A 17,914-nucleotide genomic window follows, 5' to 3' on the forward strand; every position below is an offset into this window, starting at 1 on the left:
ATATATATATACATACATATATATTTCAGATTAGTAAAATAATAGAAAAATACCAGATGCCCTAACCAACCAATTTCTTTTTACAAAGTATCTGGGAAAAATAACCTTGTTAAGTGCCCCACCTTAGCACTGGGACTTCTCAGGTCTCCTTTGCATCAGGTCAGAGTGACTTTATTCTCTCTGTAGCGTTAGAGCCACCAGATGCACAATTTTGTTTGTAGCTTGCAGTGCTTCTGTATACCCAGCTGATGCCCAGTACGTGATTGATTTTAATTAAATGCTTTACTTTATTTTTTTGTAGATAACCCCACTGTTTCTGGCATGTCAGATATGGATTACCCTCTACAAGGACCTGGTTTGCTGTCGGTGCCCAGCCTCCCAGAGATCAGCTCCATCCGCAGAGTTCCTCTCCCACCTGAGCTTGTCGAACAGTTTGGACGTATCCTATTGTGTTGTGTTTAGCACTTTAAAGCTGTTTTTAATTGGTAGTCTCATTATTGTACTCCCTGTCTCATGTTGGATGAGTATTGTATATAAGTTCATTTAAAGGTTTTATTTAAAATACGTTTAAGTACATAGGTAGTTTACCGTGTGCCCAAAATTTTTATATAAAATTTAATGTTGAAAATTTGAGTCACATTTGAATTGTTTTGGGACACTGAGGAGAGTAAATTGTTTACAAGAAACTCTGCATTTTTAAATATTATTGTAAAACATTAATTTCCAGTTAAGTGCTATATAAGAAAGTTTTTATTTTCAGACTTTATTAGCTCAAAGACCCATGATTTTTAATTTCATTCTTTTCCTCATATTTTAACATTTTAAACCTGGGATGTGGCTCAAAATACATTTAAAAACAAACAAAAATTGCCAGGTATTTTTTTTCTCCCCCCAAAAAAGTTTTTGTGTGGCTTTACATTTACTGGTGTCTTAGAATTGAGGTGTCTGTATGATTTCATTTCTAAGGATCACGATAAGAATCTTTATAAAAAGATGTTAGAAATTGATATGGGAATGGCATCTTCATAGATTGAGTAGCTAGAGGAGTTTTCTTACCTTTTAAAAAAAGAGTCTGTCTGGTTTCCTTAATGCATGGTATACCGTAGAAAAGCACTAGATTTCTTTTCTCTTTTTTTGGCTAAGATTTTATATCAATCTGTAGCTCTCGTAATGAAGTCTTCAAGATGCTACCTTAAAATTTAGTGAGACTTTTAAAAGTATATTAATCTCTGAAGAATAAAAGGGCCTCGCATTTCAATACAATGATTGAGAAAAAGAAATGGAAAATTAGGAAAAATGCTTATGAAATAAGTAGAAAAGTTAGTAAAATCAAATATATATTTTCCCTAAAATTTTGCTGTTTCTCTGAGACTTTGTAAAATAGTGTTATTAAATATATAATCCACCATATCCCTTGCTTAGTTTCTTAATATTCTTCTTTAATCCTCTGATCATACTATATACTCTGTAAGAGACATTTCCTTTAGGAAATTAATTTCTTTTCACAATTGTTTCATTGTCTTATAACTACATAACATACATCTTGGCCTATTTTTAAATTGCATTATTTATAATGTAAGAGAATTGCAAATTGTCACCTAACTGTGACTAGCATACCATGTGCTTTTTTATCACTCTTGCTCTTACACAGTTGGAAAATCTGATTCAGTAAAAGAGCTTTTTTGATGTCAGCGTTCAAGGGTGTTGTTATTCATGATCAATATTCTTTTTAAAGTTTGTAATGGTATACACACACACACTACATTTGTCCAGATATATTTCAAACAGTCAGGTATCATTATTAGGGAATTATAAATTAAAGTTTTTCTGTCATACACCGTGGCTCTCATTAAACTCATTGAGGTATTTTACTTGCTCTTTCTATTAAAGAGTGGGCGGGTCATGATTTTTTAATCATAAATTTTATATCGAGGTCTTTGGGGAGAAGTTTAGAGTAGATGCGACTGCAGTCTGTCTGCCTTACATCACCGACCTCAGACATGCAGTGCAACTGCATGATGGGCGTGTTCCCCGCCGTCAGCAGGGCCTGGCTCACCATCGACAGCGACATATTCATGTGGAACTATGAAGATGGGTATGCACTGAAGGCCGCCGTGCTTTAGCATGCTTACAGTTTAGATGATCTTTATTGCACCTCGTATTCTGCGTATTCTGCTTATTAAACATTGCCTGATTAATCTTCCATTCATCTAATGTCCAGCGCTTCCCACTGCCAGTGTCAATCATGGGGAATGGGGTTAAACTAGGGAATCTGTGATAGCAGTTCCAACTGAGGTTCCAGAGTGCATTTGTAGCAAGCTCCCGGGTGATGTTCCCAGTCTAGGTACCACTCTGAGTAGTGGGGTCTAGGTCCTAAGCTCTTTATCCTTCCGTGAAGATAGCTTGTCAGTAATTCTTTGAAAGATGGTTTGACATTTTTATTTATTTATTTTTTAAGATTTTTTTTGTTTATTTTTAGAGAGGGAAGGGAGGGAGAGAGAGAGAGAGAGAAAAACATCAATGTGCGGTTGCTGGGGGTCATGGCCTGCAACCCAGGCATGTACCCTGACTGGGAATCGAACCTGTGACACTTTGGTTCACAGCCCGTGCTCAATCCACTGAGCTACACCAGCTAGGGCTAGCTGGTTTGACATTTTTAAAGACTTCAGTTTTCCTTGCATTTCTATTGAATGGGAGACTACTGATTTATAGAAATAACTGTTTTATAATTCTGGTCTTGACCTGTGTGTAAATTAAATGTATATAATGGAGTCTGAGGGAAGACCCAAGGCATTTTTGCTTAAATTTTATTGATCTGGTGATCTCACTCTTGGCTTTTTGGAGGTAAATTTAGGCTTCCTTTTCAGTACTTCAGGACATGTTAACTTTAGGTGAGGTGTGGGATAGGAAGGCCGTGTTACTCTTGTCTCTGAGTAATTGATGCACTTATTATGTATACACACACTCAAAACATTGTATCACTGAATCAAAATTGACACTAAGTGAGAACATATAGCTTAAATGAAACCATTTTGTTTGCTGATCTTTTAAAAAAATTAGACCCACCTTTTCATAGGCGCTTTTATTGTTGAAATGTTACATAGTCATAAATGCAGTGGTGTCTGCTTATGATCTCCATACACTCTGAACTTTGCCCCAGTTTGTTATACCACTGTAACTTACTCATTTTGATACTAAAGAATAAAACCTCTATTTAGGCATGGGTCTCCTCAAGAGAACTAAATGCCAAAGGTTTTCAGTTCATTGAAAATTTTTGTATTTCCATTAACATCTGACATACTCATTTAACAAATATATTGAGTCTGTCATGTATTAGTTTTGTGCTAGGAACAGCACTCAATGGGATATGGGTGGTCTCTGCCCGCAAGGAACAGTCCCACCTTACTGTGTGTCCAAACGAGAACTCATTTAAAGAAAAATTACTTGAACACCGTGCTTATTGGAAAAGAATCCAGGCACCAGTACTGGGTATACATCTTTCATTCACAAACTCAGTTGTGCAGAAACCCGAGGCGTGGTTTCAGTTATTCCTTTAGCTTTGTATTTTACATCCCATCTCCGTACGGATGATGCAGACAGTCTTGTGCGATTCATCGCTCTCCGACCCTCAGCTCTCCTGGAATCAGCCTCGCCCGGGAGGGAACCCGCTCTCACGGAGCCTGGGATGCCAAGGTGGCAGGAGAAACAGGAAGCCTGGCCTGGCCCACATGAGTGGCGGTCCAGGTGTTCTCAGTTCTGTCTGCATAGCTAGCCCCTTTCTGGGCAACCAGGAGTTTTCTTCAGAGTCTGGATCGTATTTTTTTTTTCTTGATATTTGTCTTGCTTGGTGTTCTCTGTGCTTCTTAGATCTTTGTTTTGATGGTTTTCATTATTTTTGGAAATTATTTCAGCCATTATCTTCAAATACTTGTTCTGCCCCATCCTGTCCCTCTTTCTTCTGAGATTTCAGTTATACTTTTGTGAGATGGTTTGGTATTGTACGGCAGATTTGGGGCACTTTGTTCTGTTTTTGTTTCTCTGCTCTCTTTTCCCTTTTGGTTTCAATTTGGGACAGTTTCTGTTGGCCTCACTTCAGGTTCACTGATTTCTTTTCTTATGTGAAGTCTGCCAAAAAGTTCTTAAAAGACATTCTTTCTCTGTGCTGTGCATTTTATTTCTAACATTTTCATTTACTCATTTCTTTCCATTTTCACCTCTGCTGAAGTGCCTTACCTGTTGATGCCTGGTGTCCACCTTTACCCTGAAAGCCTGTACCGTGTCGATCGTATTGGTTCTACATTTCCTGTCTGCCAGGTCAGACACTGGGCTCACAGCTGAGTCTTGTCCTGCTGATCACTGTGTCTTCGGACAGCGGAGCTCTGTTTCTCCTCGCTGTTCTGTGCCCGTGCTCTCGTCCTGAAAGCCGGGCATTGTGTGTGGGACAGCGGATACCGAAGGAAGCAGCGTTTGTCCTTAGAAATGGGTGTGCGTCAGACCGTGTGATTTTACTCACACGTGGGGTGTAAAACAAAGAGAAGTAAACTCGTAGACACAGCAGAACGGTGGGAGCAGGATGAAGAACGTCAAGGGGGTCAAGTACGCGGTCGTGGATGGAGACTAGACTTCAGGGGTACACAGTAGAGTATATGGATGTATTATTAAATTGTTCAGCTGAAATTGATGTGATGTTATTAGCCGTCATAACATCAAATTCACATTTATAGTAACATTTACACTACATGTAAATGTTAATGTTACCCCAGTATATTGAATTTTTAAAAAAAACTTCATGGAGGAAATCAGCAGGCTTCTTCACTTGCTAGAGCCTAGCAGTAGGCCTTTATTGCGGGCGGAGATGACTTTTCCGAGTCAGGACCTGAGCTGCGTTCACTCTGTTGTTCCTGGGGCTGCCCTCAAGGCACCAGAGGCTTCACGTTGCTTCCGAACTACCTTGCTCTTAGGGTGCAGGTGGGTTGCGCTCTGTTCCTGTTTCCCTGTGTTTCTGAAAAGGTCCCCTGCGCTCCTGTCCCTCTCCCCACAGTAGATTGCTGTGATTTGAGACTTGCAGCCTGGGCAGGGGGTGGAATGGGGAGTAGCACCCCTGTGTTCTGGTGTACATACATTTGGCCTTGGGCAGGCCCCTGCCCTGCACCTGGGTCTTGGAACCGAAGCAGTTTGTTTGCTCATTCACTTTTCATTACATATAATAGTCATAAAGACTATTATAAGATAAAACCTTTTGTTTACGTGTATAACATGTTTTTCTTCAACCGCTGACAGGGGAGACCTCGCCTATTTTGATGGACTTAGTGAGACTATCCTTGCCGTGGGGCTCGTGAAACCAAAAGCTGGTAAGAAATAAAAGAATATATACGGATTAAGTTAAGTTTGTATGTACACAGACTTCAAATGTTTTAGAACCAAATGACAACACATTTTAAGTAGTTGAATATCCTACTGAAGTTTTGTTCGAAGTCCTTCTAATCAGAAATAAAGTAATTAGGAATATTTAACAGTTTCCGCACTTTATAATGGTATAAGTGAGTCTGCCTCTAAAATTGTTAAACTGTATAGTTCCTGGATTTTATCTGGCTTGCATTTTGTTACTCTTAATTTCCCTGAAGTTTTTGGTATTATACATTTTTCATCACTTGCTATAAAAACCATTTTTATCTCTGCGTTTTTTGTTTGTTTGTTTGTTTTAGTTTTGATAGACCGGGAAAGTGAGAACACAGTTCAGAATAAGTCTTAGAGAAGTCACAGGCGTTGTTTAGCTCACAGTTCTAACCTCATTATACCACGTCTTTTACCAGAGCTACTGACAAGTAGAATTGATTGATTTAAATTTAAATGCATCTCTTTTTTAAAAATACACAATTATTATTATATTTTTATATTACCATTTAGTCCCCTTATACTCCCTCCCCCCAGCAATCACCGCACTGGTGTCCATGTCCATGAGTCCTCTTTCCTATTCGCTCAGTCCCTCCACGTGCACCTTCCTGCCTACCAGAGGAAGTAGTAGACAAATTCCCTTGTTTGCAGGGCCTCAGGAAAGCTCTTTAAAGGTCACGGCCACTTTGAAATTACCACAATTCACTTAAGTACAAACATGCAGTTTTAATGCATTGTTTATATGATTACTTTGGGAATGTTATTTTCTTTACATAGATTCTCAAAAGCATTCTTTACCCTGATGCTTGTTTCTCTCTTATTGCTTAAAGTTTATTTATATGAAAGTTAATAGCTGTTGCTGCCCCCTATTTAATAAATATACATTGTCCATCTAAACCAAGAGTAAAATTTTGTTTTACTTAAATATAAATTTCATCGCAAATTAAAATTATGGTGTAGGCTTTGATATAGCAGCAAAGGTGTCATCTTTGATAATTAAACGATTCTAATTTTGCTGTCAACAAGTCCTGAAAATTCTGACTCAAACGTGTGTTAATGTTAACAAGGTCCACATTTTACTTTGCCTTTTGCAAGGAAATAGTATTCTTCAATTAAAGGAATTGTTTCCTAAGTCACTCAGACTTTTGGGCAAAAGTCTGCCTTGTTGATGCTTCTATGTAAGCAAGATTATGAAACCATGTTTCAGTGTTATGCTTCGTTGAATAAAACAAGAATTCTGGTGTGTTTTCTAGCATGCGGGAATTTTTGCCTTATGCCTACGGAAAAATGAACAAGGCTTAAGCACACGTTTTGAGTTCAAGGAAGTGTTTCTCAAGCAGTTCTCACCGTTTCCCAGCTTCAGTCTCATCTCGCAGGGCGATAACTTAGCCGAGAGATCGTGCTGCTTTGGAGCAGTTTTTATAACAGTGAGGATGTGACTGTGAGCCACAGTTTGTTTGCCTCCTCTGCACGGCCCAGGAAAGCTTCCCCCAAAGTCACACCGTGCAGAAGCTCCTCCCTCCGCGTGATTCTTGGAGCGGTCTTTCCTTGTCTCCAATAAAGTAAACCCGCCTCGGGTTTAATCGGCTACTTGTGCAGAGTCTGAACTTCTGAATGGAAGAGAATTACTTTGTATTTTTCTGTTTCTGGACAAAAATCTCTTGAAAAGGCACCAATTTATACTGGCGTTGAAATTGCATTTGAAGTTGAAGGTATATTGGCAAAGTTTTTGGTGCCAGGGCATGCATGACTTTGTAAAAAAACAATGATTTAGGGTTCTGTTGAGTTTCTTTGTCAAAACAGCAAAAACAGATGTGTCGCAAAGGATTGTAAGTGCTCATATTTATACACGAGTGTTAAACTTTTTATTGGGCAGTGAGATTTTGAGCCATTCCGAAGACCTAAAGAAATATGGCAGTTTCTTAAAAGTGCTGAAAAGGTGCACTTTATAGGTAAAAAGTGAGTTGACTAAAGTGAGAAAAGTCGATTATTTGACCCTATTGCATCCTGAAGGGGAGTGGCTTTTATTTTTACCATCTATTGCAAAATACTGGAACAAATGCATGAAAGATTTTTTTTAAAGATTTTATTTATTTAAAGAGAGGGGAAGGGAGGGAGAAAGACAGGGAGAGAAACATCAATGTGAACATCAGTCGGCTGCCTCTCACATGCACCCCGCAACCCAGGCATGTGCCCCGACTGGGACTCGAACTGGTGACCTTCAACTTTGTGGGATAAATCCCTGTTGTAGTGTGCCAGAAGTTTTTTTGTTTTTTTTTTTTTAAAGATTTTATTTATTTATTTTTTTTAGAGAGGGAAGGGAGAGAGAGACAGACAGACAGACATCAATGTGCGGTTGCTGGGGGTTATGGCCTGCAACCCAGGAACGTACCCTGGCTGGGAATCGAACCTGGGACACTTTGGTTCCCAGCCCGTGCTCAATCCACTGAGCTACGCCAGCCAGGGCAGAAGTTTCTTTCAAAGGCTGAATAATACTCCATCGTGTGTCTGTACCACATTTTGTTCATCAGTTCATCTGCTGACGGACACTTGGGTGGCTCCCACCGTCCGGGCGCTATGAGTCATGCTGCTGTGAATGTGGGCCTACAAGTAGAAGTCCTCACACATTAATAAGCCTAAAGAATTCGGTAGTACAGCACTGGTTTTAAATGGCATTGAATATTGAAGTGTTTCTTTTCGAAGGTGGCTCTTTTCTGCTATTTACTTTTTGCTTTTTTATTTCATCTTATTTTTTTAGAGAGAAGGGACAGGGGGAGAGAGAGGAAGTGATAGAGGCAGAACCATTGAATAATTGTTCCACTTATTTATGCGTTCATTGGGTGATTCCTGTGTGTGCCCTGAGATCGAACCTGCGGTTTTGTGTTGTCGGGACAATGCTCTAACCGAGTGAGCTACCCGCCAGGGCTGCTGCTCACTTTCTTAAATGATCAGAGGTAGTACTACTTTAACATCAAAACAAACTAAACTGGATTCAGACTTTTCATATAGCATGTAATGACTAGCTCATTGTAATGGTAAAACCTTATTCTGTCAACGCTTAAATACTGGAAATTTTTGGAAAAAATAATCCCAGACCCATGTCTGTTTTATCTTAGGCATCTTTCAGCCTCATGTCCGACACCTCCTGGTTTTGGCAACCCCTGTGGATATAGTGATTCTTGGACTCAGCTATGCTAATTTGCAAACAGGTATAGCAACCCACGTGTTGTGTTTTAAAAATGTATGTATATGTTGGTGAGTTTAATGTTGTAATTTAAAAACTAACTTTTTTTACTAAGTTAACTTTCCAGGCTATTTGCTTGTAGACAAATCATATTTCCCTGTAGATTTGATATCGTTCAGGACAGTAGCTCCACCAAAAAAATATTTTGGATGTATTTACCATACTAATGTGCACATTTTAAATGTACAGTATAAAGGGAGGGTAGTAGAAGGAGAAGAATCCATGCTAGTGAGATTTTCAATAATGCCTTCAATTGCTTTGTTTCTGGTTTACTGAATGGCCATTTTAACGTGGAACCCTGAAGTAAGAAGCCCTCAGTCACGATCACATTCAGTGGTTTCTTTTGTGTTGTTTTGGGTGAAATAATGCTGAACCAGTGACTCAAAATAGTTACTATTACTACCACATTCATAGGCTCATTTCCAAAATTTAAAATTTGAGTTAGTTTTTTTATTGATATGTACAATGCTATATGTTATATACTATATTTTTATATATTTTGTATATGTACTGTAGGTTCTATTTCACCTGAGTTATTAAATTGTATTAGATTTTCTGTAGATGTTACAGAAGCTTTGGAGTATGTCCATAAGAATGCAGTAATAACATCATTTCTAAAGATAATGCAGTGATTGTTCCAAATATTGTTTTAAAAGCCGATAAACTGATTCCTGTGTTCTTTCTTTAAAAATAAAAAAGGCACTGGAGTTCTGAATGACAGTATGTGTGGAGGAATGCAGTTGCTTCCAGACCCTTTGTATTCTCTCCCCACTGATAATACTTACCTTTTAACAATAACTTCCACCGACAACGGCAGAATTTTCTTGGCTGGAAAAGATGGCTGTTTATATGAAGTAGCATACCAGGTAAGCCTGGCATTAATGAACTTTTCTTTCTCCCTTTTGATGAAGTAGGGATGGATTTTGGTTTTTATTCTGTAATTATATAAGCATGTTAACATATTCATTTTTTATGATTTAAACCCATATGATATATTTGCATTGGTCGTTTTTTTTAATATATATATATATATATATATATATATATATTATTTTTAGAGATGGTAAGGGAGGGAGAAAGAGAGAGAGAGAGAGACATCAATGTGTGGTTGCCCCTCATGTGGCCCACATTGTGGACCTGGCCTGCAACCCAGGCATGTGCCCTGACTGGGAATTGAACCTGCAATGCTTTGGTTCGCAGTCCGCGCTCAATCCACTGAGCTATGCCAGCCAGGGCTAACATATTCTTATAGAAGGTACTCAGACATACAGTTTAAGCCAGTGGTCCTGCACTCCTGTGCTATTACACCGTGCCTGCAGAACCCAGTCCTCTTTCCAGGGGTAAAGCCTGTATCAGTTCTGAGTATGTCCTTTTAGAACAGGATACACACATTGATACATACCTGTAAATATCTATACCTATGTATTTATGTGTGGATACACATATACCAATACATCGTGTATGTTAGTATTTGTTTTTACTTGAATTATTGCTTATATTTTGTTACATAATTGGCTTATTTACTTAACTATGTCTTGAAAGTCTTTCCTTGTCAGTATCTGATGATAGATAGATATGTAGATACATAGATAGATAGATGTATGTATGTTATGCTTGGTAATTGATGCATAGTTGTCCATGAAATGGACGTACATGGTTTACTAAACAGTTTCTTCCCTGGTGGACGTCCAGGTGTTCCGCTTTCCTTTTCAGAGTAGCACAGGACGAGTGTTCTCTTGCAGGCCTCCTTGTACACATGACTAGATTTTTTTTGTATCGAGCCTTAGAGTTCTAATAGTTGGGTTCTAATAGTTTGGGTGCCATGTTTTGCCGTGTTTACTGCGCTTCCATGTATAATGCACCCCTATGTTTTTGATCCAAACTTTGAGGAAAAGATCTTTCATTTTAATTTTTTTATTCCATTTTTCATTTACATATAAAACCTATTATCGTATTCCAGGGTATTACTTTTTATATGGATGTCATTATTGCTTTCTAGAGTTATACTTTTAACACATAAGCATAAATAAAAGAATTAAAAACATTTATATAGATATGGAATTAGTACTAGCCATGTATAATACACATCCTTATTTTTCCCTCAGAAATTTGGGCAGAAACGTGCATTATACACAGCAAAAAAAAACCGGTATATGCATTTAATGTTGGGCAGAAGTCAGGGGGTGGAGCAAAAAGGAAACAGAACTCATGGACTTGGACACAGTATGGTGGTTGCTGGGGGGAGGGAGGAGTAAGGGGACTAAATGGTAATGGGAAAAAGTCATTAAAGGCACAAAAATAAAATTGTTTAGTATTTTCATATTGCCCTATAAGAATTTCAGACTCTTAACAGACATCTATGAATGTATTTCACCAGCACCAGTATTATGCAACTTGTTGATATTGGCCAATCTTGATGGAGGGAAATAACTTTTTTATAACTGAGTTGATAATCTTTTCATGTATTTATTGGTCATTTATGTTTTCTCTACTCTGAAATGCCTTTTCGTGTCCTTTTCTCTGTGTATCTTTTCCCCTCCGTATTGTTGCGTTTTGCATAAGGTAGACTTTATGAAACTGATAAAGTCATATTCTGGTAGGCTAATTAGTGGCAGAACTAGGTGTAGAACCCAGGTCAGCTGTGTTTTTTATATTACATTGTACTTCTTTCTTGCTCATTTTCTGTTGGCCTTGTGCATTACCACAAAATGGTTTTGTAGGGCAAAACTCAGTTGTTGAGAAATACAATGTAGATTATGATGGTGGTGGCTGCTCTTGTTAGAGTCTGCTTTTAGCAGAAAGGGCATGAGATAATATGAGTACCTCAATCCTATGTACTTTGGTGGGCACTTGTAAACCCTGCTTATTGTGTTCCTTATACTTTCAAATAGTTTTTGAGAGAATCAAAATATGAGTTCATTAGCATAACACTACTGAGATTTCTGGAATAGACATAGCTGATTTTGTTGAGGGCAGTAATTTAATTTGTAGTTAACTACTTGTTTATTTTAATTACAGGACCAAATTCAGTACTGCTTTTGAGTAGTATGCCTTCACTTACAATTATTGGTATTTTGCTAAGATTTGAGGATTTTTGTAAACTTGGGTATAGAGTAGTTGCTGTGACGGAAGTACCTACATTTACAAGTCTTCTCTCACTTTCCTCTTTAAAGGCAGAAGCAGGTTGGTTTAGCCAAAGATGTAGGAAAATCAACCACTCCAAGAGCACACTTTCCTTTCTTGTTCCTTCGTTGCTACAGTTCACATTTTCAGAAGATGGTGAGTAGAAAACAATAAACTTGGCAAATGAAAATTCTTAACAGATCATTGACTTAACATTTTCTTAAGAAATTCTCCTTCTCAATTGAAAGTTTGTCTTTTTAATTACATTTCTGATATATTCGTAAGGTCTCTAAAAGGAAGAAGGGACTATGAAACAGAAACATTGTGGGTTTGTTCCCAAGTTTCTGTCCGTGTAGCATCGTGGAACATGTGTCTAAAACAGCCACACGTAAGCTCTGAAAGCAAGATGTGCGCATGTGCGCATGCACACACGTGTGAAAACCAGTCAGACACCTAGTGTGTGTTTTGCCTGCTCTAGAGCAAGTTCCCAAACGAAATGAATATATAAGAGTTTTTAATAAAATGAGAGGTGCCGATGAAATAATCTAAAAACACTTCAGTGAAATAAGGTAAATTAACTTGAAAAAGTTACTGTGACTACAATAGATGATTTCCCTTCACACAGTGACTCAGTAGACGAAACTGGCGGTTTCTTGAAGAAATGGACTGAGCATGAGTGTGTCACGGGTTTCTGGCACACGGCAAACGTTCGTTAACTGTTTACTTGTTGAATGGAGGAATGATCTAGACCTTGGTTTTGGTTTGGCTTAAAATTTATTCAGAGGCTAGGATAACTTGTTTTTCATGCTCTCCACCCAGTCACAGTGTCTGGTGTCTGCCCTTTTCTCGCACGTTGTCCGGTCTGAGTGCTTCTGGGCTGTGTCCTCACGCAGACCCGTAGGCATCCGCAGAGGAGGAGGAGAGCCCCTGAACGAAAAGTTCTGATGCAGCAGTTTTAACTTAAGTTGCCACTGTATTTGGTTTGTCCATCTTGGGTGGGTTTTATTTTATTTATTTATTTTGTCTTTCAGATCCTATTGTTCAAATTGAAATTGATAATTCGAGAAACATTTTATATACACGATCTGAGAAAGGAGTAATACAAGTAAGTATTGATATTATACTACTATTTAAGGTGGGAATAGCATCCCTGGGGGGGTGTGTGTGTGTGTGTGTGTGTGCGTTTATTGATTTTTAGAAAGAGAGGAAGGGAGAGAGAAACTTCGACTGGGTGTGCCACTAATTTCTGTATTCGGTGGTTGTATTTTGTATGTTTTCTGACCTGAGATCAGACCCACAACCTTGGTGTGCAGGGATGTGTCCAACCTGCGGCCCAGGATGGCTGTGAATGTGGCCCAACCCAAAACTGTAAATTTACTGAAAACATTATGAGATTTTTTTTTGTGATCATGTGTCACAATGTATTTAATGTGTGACCCGAGACCGCTCTTCCAATGTGGCGCAGAGATGCCAAAAGGTTGGACAGCCCTGGCTAGGACAACGCTCTACCCATCACAGCCCTGCATCCCTGCTTGTATGAAAAAAGGTTCAGTCACTCAGACTTTTCCTATGAATTGTGTGCTTTTTAAAAAATATCCAAACCATTTTTTAATGAAATTTCAGATCTGTGAATGTTTTTATTTCTATATGAAATACCAAAATGAAAGGATCCCTAAAAAGGAAAAGTCTGTTTAATAAACTCATAAAACGTAGACAGATTGTAGCCGTGTCTCAGTGGGTACAATGTTTCGCATGCAGGTTTACGATCTGGGCAGCGATGGACAAGGAATGAGCAGGGTTGCCTCGGTGTCCCAGAATGCTATCGTCTCTGCTGCGGGAAACATCGCGAGGTGACGTGTCCTCTACTGTCCGATGTTTCATTTGCAGGCATAATTACACTGTTTACATGCAGCATGGTAAAATTGTTTCCTTCCCAAAACGTCTCCAAAGGATGAGGGATGTTGAAGGAAGTGACACCATAAGTTATGTTTGATATAGAGCTGCCAGAGACCTTCATTCTTATATTAGATGTTTTAAAACGTAAGGTAGACTGGCTTTACTGTGTAAATACTGCGTGACGTGTGTTTTTCTTTGAAACTTTACGTGCTCTGTGCAGGCATTTACCGGTGTCGTATGGAGGAAAGTTCCCCTCTTACAATTGTTCCACCTCTTTGAGAGGGAGGCCTACACAGTGGGTTTAGCTGGTCTGATGACTGACAGGAACACAGTTTGGAAATGCTGAATTTACAGTTGTGCTGTCCGCGTCGTTCCCTCCCCCCTCGCCCTCTCCCTTATTTTCATAGGCGTTTATTTGAGCCAACCTGACAAGCTCAGGAGCGAGATCTCAGATGTTTCCCGCGTTGTATTCATGTGGAAACAAACCGAAGGGTGTTGTGATTTGTCAGAAGTCCGGCTCCTAGACAAATGCTGGAACTCAGGCTAGACGCTCAGTCTTCTGACAAAATACGCTGCAATTCACTTATGTCACAGCTGATTTAGCTCAGCTACAAAAGGCTCTCACACAGCAAAGGCCTCAAATTTTCAGCATCTGTTATCTGTGTGCTTCGGTTATTTCTACATGCAGATAGCCTAGTGAAAAACCAACATTTTCTTTGCCCTTCAGTGACCAAAAAAAAAATCTCAAGGCAGATACTCTAAAACAAAGGGTTTCCTTTTTCTTCCCCAGCGTTTTCTGGGAAACTTTTCAAATCCACGGAAGAGTTGAAAGGGCAGCGTGGTAAAAGCAGATGTACCCTTTGTATAAACTCACCAGTTAACACTTTCCCTCATTTGCGCACTCTCTCTCTCTCATGAGCCGTTTGGAAAGTGAGTTGTGGAAATCATGACCTTCTCCTAAGTTTCTTACAAAAAGCAAAATAAACAATTCCACACTTAAAAAATGAATAATTTTTGTAACATTATCTCATAATTATATAGTTCATACCGAAATTACTTTATAGTCCCCAAAATTCTTTTTTTTTTAAATCCTCACTGAGGATATGTTTATTGATTTTAGAGAAAGAGGGAAGGAGAGAGAGAGAAAGAAACATTGATCACTTGCCTCCCAAACACGCCCTGACTGGGGATCCTGCCCACAACCTTTTTGGGTGTACAGGATGATGCTCCAACTGAGCCACCTGGCCAGGGTTCCAAAATTTTTTATAGCTTTTTGTTTTTTCCTTTGTTTTTCTCCAGATTATCAGAGCTCATGAGTTGCATTAGTCATTAGTCTTTTCAATATAAGAACAGAACTTCCACGACCTCTCTTTCAAAATACTGACGTTTGGGAGGGTGGGGCAGGAATTTTCTGAATTTGTCTTTTTTTCCTTACTAGATTCAAGATAATACTTTTTAAGCTAATATTACATAGCTAATGTGAATTACCTATAGCATTACCTCAGGGGGCACTTAATACCAGTTTACCACTGTTGAACAGTTGGTCAAGCTGGTGTTTGCTAGATCTCTCCATTATAAAGGTTTATTTTTCCTCCTTTTTAATGAGTGGTAACTTTTACAATGAGAACTTGATGCTCTAAGAACATCTTGTTCCCCACTAGTCCTTTACCCAGTGGATTTAGCTTCTTTTTGTGACCTTTGAAAACTGTTACTCTTAATTAACAATATTAGGTAATGTAAACAACACATAATATTCGTGGGTTTTGCCAGTTCTTAACTGCTGCTGTTACTTTCCCAAGAAGTTAGTTGTAAACTAGTTGAACAGATTTCAACACGTAAAATTGTTGGTGGAAAATGTTCCTTATTACTCAAGTGACACGTTTAAAAAATATACTAGGTTTTTTTTTTCCCCTTCCTTTTTAGGACCATAGATCGCTCTGTTTTTAAACCAATTGTTCAGATAGCAGTGATCGAAAATTCTGAGTCACTGGACTGTCAGTTACTGGCTGTCACACATGCCGGTAGGTCGTCTCATTCATGTTTGCTGTTGCTTTTGTAACTTTTCATGCTCCTCAGATTTGGAAATTTGTGATTAGAGCCATGAGAAATTTTTCCTTCTGCATCAATTGTAAAGCCACGTTAATAATTTATAAAATTAGGGATTTTGAAAATTGGGAGATTCCTCGGTTCTCTCGGCTCATTCTGTAGATGTAAAGCCAGGCCCTAAGGCTAAGGTGGCTACTACCATTCCCTGACACGGCCTGAATGGGAACGGAGGCTGGTGTGGCTCACAGTTGAAGGCTCTTTCTAGAAGGTGCTGTATGGCTGTGACAGAGTTCGGCATTTCTCTTTGGAATTGGCTCCAGTTACAGCGTGTGTGCCTCAGGCCTTTTGTCTCCTGTTACTGATCTGTGATTTTACCCCGTCGTCAGGGGTCAGGTTGTACTTCAGCACCTGTCCGTTCAGGCAGCCATTAGCACGACCCAACACACTGACGCTGGTTCACGTCCGCCTGCCGCCTGGATTCTCGGCGTCTTCCACGGTGGAAAAGCCTTCGAAGGTACATAAAGCTCTCTACAGTAAAGGTGAGTTCCAAAATACTCTCACACTGAGTGCTGGATTCTTCAGGTTATTAAGATATGGGTTCTGGGTTCTCAGTTTTATTCCTTGGCCTGTGTCTGCCTGTCCTTATGCCAGTAATTCATACTCTCTTTCGGATGTAAGTTTTTAAATTCTGATTTTTTTTCTTTTTTTTTTGTCAAGATTGTTTTGACTATTCTGACTCTCTTACATTTTCATATGGATTTTAGAATCCATTTGTCAATGTTATCTTTTCTTTTTTTTTTTTTTTAATGTTTAAACAGGCTTTGTGTTTTAAAAAGTTATGTCAGCTTTAATTGATCGTGTCTGTCTTACCTGACTGTATTGTGGAAACAGACAGGCGTCGGGGAACTGGGAGATAAAGGCTGTCAGTTCTTTCTTTCGGCTAGCAGAAGGAAAGCCTCTAGAGGTGGTAATCTCCGCACCCTCTTGGGTACAGGGAATAGTTCAGTGATGCCAGAAATATTTATTGTTTGTCAGTTTTTTCAAAAACGTCAGGTGGGATTTTGATAGTTGAAAATATAGATTACCCTGAGGGATATTGCCATTTTAACAATGTTAAGTCTTCAAATCCATGAACATGGAATATGTTTTTATTACACCTTTAATTTCTTAGAATATGTGTACACTGTACTATGTATAAATCTTGCACTTAAATGTATTCCTCAGTATTCTTTTTGATGCTATCATAAATAGATTTTTATTTTTTAAAAGATTTTACTTATTTATTTTTAGACAGAGGGGAAGGGAGGGAGAAAGAGAGGGAGAGAAACATCAGTGTGTGATTTTTGTCTCATGCACCCTTCCTACTGGGGATTAGGCATGTGCCCTGACTGGAAATCGAACGGGCGACCCTTTGGTTCTCAGACTGGTGCTCAATCCACTGAGCCACACCAGCCAGGGCAATACACTAAGTTTTAAAGCTAGAACTGTATTGCAGAAAAATTACTTTGGTTTTTGTTACGTGCATGATACAGTGAAATTCAAGTTTTTCAAACTTTTATACGCTAAATTTTAAGAAACCTTTTTCTACCACCTTGATATACATTACTCTCAGTTTTTCACAAGCTGGTTATGCATTTTACTAATTAATTATGGTCCCATCACCTACAGCCATCCAGTGGCCTTCAGACTGGTATCACTGAAGTCAGTGTAAAGAGAGCAAGTTAGTGGGAGGAGCTGGAATTGAACACAGTTCAATTGAACTCAATTGAACAATTGAATATATTTCAAAATCAAACTAACATCAGCTAGTGTTGCTGAGATAATGCTTTTATAGTGTATTTATCTCTGCCGTTCCATTGCAAACTTCATCATTATTATTTATGATGTATTTGAATTAACCAATATGTCAACTCTACTTATTGAATATTAGGCATTGATTATAAGTCACAGCATTTTTTGTATATTACACATGTGTTTTAAAGCTAATAATTAAGCTGATAAATCCACTGATGGTAAAATATATTCTAACTTTAGAAATGTTAAAATGTGGCCCTGGCTGGAGTGGCTCAGTGGCCCTGGCTGGAGTGGCTCAGCACCGGACTGCGAAGCAAAGGGTCATTGGTTCGATTCCCATTCAGGACACTTGCCTGGATTGCAGGCCTGGTCCCCAGTAGGGGGTGCACGAGAGGCAACCACACACTGATGTTTTTC

General features: G+C 38.8%; 1 protein-coding gene across 1 annotated transcript in view; it reads left to right on the forward strand.

Moving 5' to 3' along the window:
* Positions 1 to 17,914, forward strand: part of NUP155 (nucleoporin 155) — a 53,513-nt gene that overhangs the window by 2,486 nt on the left and 33,113 nt on the right. The window contains exons 2-11 of the mRNA XM_028525288.2: positions 302 to 439; positions 1,999 to 2,095; positions 5,281 to 5,351; positions 8,511 to 8,603; positions 9,338 to 9,504; positions 11,812 to 11,917; positions 12,793 to 12,866; positions 13,520 to 13,611; positions 15,581 to 15,678; positions 16,090 to 16,242. Of these exons, the coding sequence (XP_028381089.1) occupies positions 302 to 439; positions 1,999 to 2,095; positions 5,281 to 5,351; positions 8,511 to 8,603; positions 9,338 to 9,504; positions 11,812 to 11,917; positions 12,793 to 12,866; positions 13,520 to 13,611; positions 15,581 to 15,678; positions 16,090 to 16,242 (1,089 nt within the window). The remainder of the gene's footprint in view (positions 1 to 301; positions 440 to 1,998; positions 2,096 to 5,280; positions 5,352 to 8,510; positions 8,604 to 9,337; positions 9,505 to 11,811; positions 11,918 to 12,792; positions 12,867 to 13,519; positions 13,612 to 15,580; positions 15,679 to 16,089; positions 16,243 to 17,914) is intronic.

The sequence above is a fragment of the Phyllostomus discolor genome, chromosome 3 (genome assembly GCF_004126475.2).
Source record: "Phyllostomus discolor isolate MPI-MPIP mPhyDis1 chromosome 3, mPhyDis1.pri.v3, whole genome shotgun sequence".
In the NCBI taxonomy this organism is placed as follows: Eukaryota; Metazoa; Chordata; class Mammalia; order Chiroptera; family Phyllostomidae; genus Phyllostomus; species Phyllostomus discolor.